The sequence below is a fragment of the Dipodomys ordii genome, unplaced genomic scaffold (genome assembly GCF_000151885.1).
Source record: "Dipodomys ordii isolate 6190 unplaced genomic scaffold, Dord_2.0 Scaffold84, whole genome shotgun sequence".
NCBI lineage: Eukaryota > Metazoa > Chordata > Mammalia > Rodentia > Heteromyidae > Dipodomys > Dipodomys ordii.
Window position 1 is genome coordinate 997,271 of NW_012267300.1, and position 3,064 is coordinate 1,000,334.

General features: G+C 39.8%; 1 protein-coding gene across 1 annotated transcript; it reads right to left on the minus strand.

The window, feature by feature from the left end:
• Positions 1-331: 331 nt before the first annotated feature.
• Positions 332-703, minus strand: LOC105992454 (prothymosin alpha-like). Its single transcript, XM_013025319.1, has one exon. It carries the CDS (start codon positions 635-637, stop codon positions 332-334), a length of 306 nt encoding a protein of 101 aa, XP_012880773.1. The 5' UTR covers positions 638-703.
• Between the last annotated feature and the right edge of the window lie 2,361 nt (positions 704-3,064).

A 3,064-nucleotide genomic window follows, 5' to 3' on the forward strand; every position in this document is an offset into this window, starting at 1 on the left:
AATTTCATTCTTGTTGATGGAAATATAGAGTTCTACTGTATGTATACCATGTTTTCTTGATCCATTTACTAACAGAAGGGCATGTGGCGTGATTCCATATCTTGGCTATGGTAAACAATGCTGCAATGAACATAGCCGTGCTGGTGGATGTGGTGTAGTTTTTGTGGTTTGTGGTCAAATGGATAGATGCCCATAAGTGGGATTTCTGGGTCATAGGGCAGTTCTCTTTAAGTCTTTAGCCCATTAATATGGTTGTTGTTTCTTGGAGGATTTATTTTTTTGAGAGGTTAATGTTTTGAGGTCTAAGTAAAGTTCATTTCTAACATAGTATTTACTGAGTATGACTGTTGCTTTGGTTCACCCCCTGTTCCATCATTTCTGTAGATCCCTCCGCCTCCTCATCTTCATCTCCATCCTCCTCCTCACCATCACCTTCTTCCTCCTCCTCCTCTTCATCCCCACCTTCTTCTTCTTCTTCATCTACCTCATTATCAGCCTCCTGCTCCCCATTTTCCTCATTAGCATTCCCGTTGGCAGGGTCGTCTCTTCCATTCTGTGCCTCCTCCACAACTTCCTTCTTTTCCTTCAAGTCCTTGGTGGTGATCTCGGAGCTGGTATCCACAGCCGCATCTGACATGGTGGGGCACGCCGGTGATCCGGAGCAGCGAGGAGAAAAAAAGAAAGCGGGAGTTCGGAGACTCGGAGGAGGCCCGCGGCCAAGGAGGCTGCGGTGAGCTGGACCCAGGAACAATGCAAAGATGGCTTTCAGAGCAGTCAGTTGTACATAGCCAATTCTAGGAGCATCATTTGTTGAAGAGTCAGTCTCTCTTCTTTCTGATGTGATTGGCTCCCCTAACAAAGATTAGCTGGCCATAGGTCTGTGGGATCATGTCTGCGTCTTCAATTCTATTCCATTGGTCTCCAGGCCTGTTCATGTGCCAGTTTATGTACCAGTTATGTGCCAAACTGTTTTTATAATTATGGCTTTAGAATAGAGTTTGAAGTTTGGTATTGATATTCCTCCAGCACTGTTATGTTAGTTCTCCATACCTCCTTCTTTTTGGTTTTTGTAATTTTTTTGGGGGGGGCGGTGGAGGGAGTTGGAAATTTCCGACTGTGAACTAATGGTTTTTCTTGACAAATTACTTGTCAAGATTTGTCTGGTTTTAGGGCTAAAATGAAAGTTCATCCTGTAGAACTGATTTGTATTTGCTTATCTCAGACAACCTGGTTACATCACTAGTTTAGAAACACTTTATAGCTAAGAATAACAACAACAACAATGGTTAATTTTTTCTACTTTAGTACCCTAAAAAATGTCAACTGAGGATTCATCAAACTTACTTGGTCAATACAATGTAAGATAAAGTGACATGTTACTTACTAGCAAAATCTTTAGGAAAGGATTACAGTTTCAATACCTTATTTACCCAATTATACTAGACAACAAGGTTTCACATTGAGCTTGGCTAATTAAAGGAGGGTCTAGGTGATAGAAAACCTAGAAGCAAGTAACAAGGGATCTAAAATGTCCCTGTAGTGTGGGTAACACATCTGCCTTAATGTTTTCCATCAGATTTGGTATTCATATGCTATTGTCTAAGATGCTAGTCTGTCTTGACAGCTCCAGGCAGTTACAAAGGTCACCAGGCAGATGCAATGGCATGAAGCAACTTTATGAGATGAAAGAGATGAGAGCAACAGATCTCTTGCTGTGATCAGTGTTTGCATTCCACAGGCTTGGTTGCCTGTAAAGGAATTGTCCCCAAGTCTGGGTGTTGTGTCATACTATATGGCTTCAAGGATATGACTCTTTAAGAATCCAATAAACATTTTGTAGGCCTCAGAGGTGGGCTGCAGGGACCTCTACATCTAGTAAACCTGCTTACAAAGCTGTAGCTCAAGAAAGCTTCTAAAATGTCGCCCACCGCCTTCCTTCCGGTAGAGAAATAAAGCAGGAAACAATTGGCTTGATGTTAGTAGCTCATGCCTATAATGTTAGGAGCTCAAAATCAGCACAGAAAAATAAATTCAAGAGACTCTTCTCTACAATAACTAGTTGGAAGTCAGAAATAGAACTGTAGGTAGGAGTACAATGATAGCATTGAACAAAAAATGTAAATAAAAGACAGAGCCTACTCCCCAAGTTCAAGCCCCAATACTGGTGTGCACACGCACGCGCGCACACACACACACACACACACACAATTATTGTTGCTATCAAACAAAAAGATATATATATATATATATATACATATATATATATATATATATACATATATATAATCAAAACTTCTAACTTTTTTTTTTGGTGGTGGTGGAGTTTGAACTATGAGCCTGGGTGCTGTCCTTCAGCTCTTCACCTCAAGGCGAGTATTTTACCACTTGAGCTCCACTTCTTGCTTTCTGAGTGATTTATTGGAGATAGGAGTCTCACATACTTTCCTATGCACTGGCTTTGAACCACGATCCTCAGTTTTTTTTTACAATATTCCTATGTATTCAGAAAGTTTCTCATTTTTTTTGTTTGTTTGTTTTGTCAGTAGTGAGGCTTGAATTCTGGGCCTGGGAACTGTCCTTCAGCACTTGCACTCTACCACTTGAGCTATAGTGCCACTTTCTCTTTTCTGGTAGTTTATTGGAGGTAGGAGTCTCATGGACTTTCCTGGAGTCTGGCTTTGAACCACGATCCTCAGATCCCAGCCTCCTGAATAGCTAGGATTACAGGTGTGAGCCACCAGCACCCAGCTTAAAACTTCTAACTTTTAAGTTAATGTCTCCCAAAAGTTGGTGATCACCCATGTATAATAATACCCAGGTGATACAACATTAATTTTTCAAGTAAGTATCCTATTTCAAATCAGAATATTCTTTAAATTCCTAATTTAAGTAAAATTCCATAGAGAAACATCTTTATCAGCCAACACATAAAATGAACACATAATTGTGATTTATTATTGCACATAAGCTGTATTTTCCTTCTCTTTCATTTATATTCTTGCTTCTTCCTTTACATCTAAAAAAACGGTGAGAGAAAAAAAACTGTGAATATAGATTATATAAA

Coding starts and splice junctions, on each gene's coding strand:
- LOC105992454 (XM_013025319.1), bottom strand. CDS start 637: ATGTCAGATGCGGCTGTGGATACCAGCTCCGAGATCACCACCAAGGAC.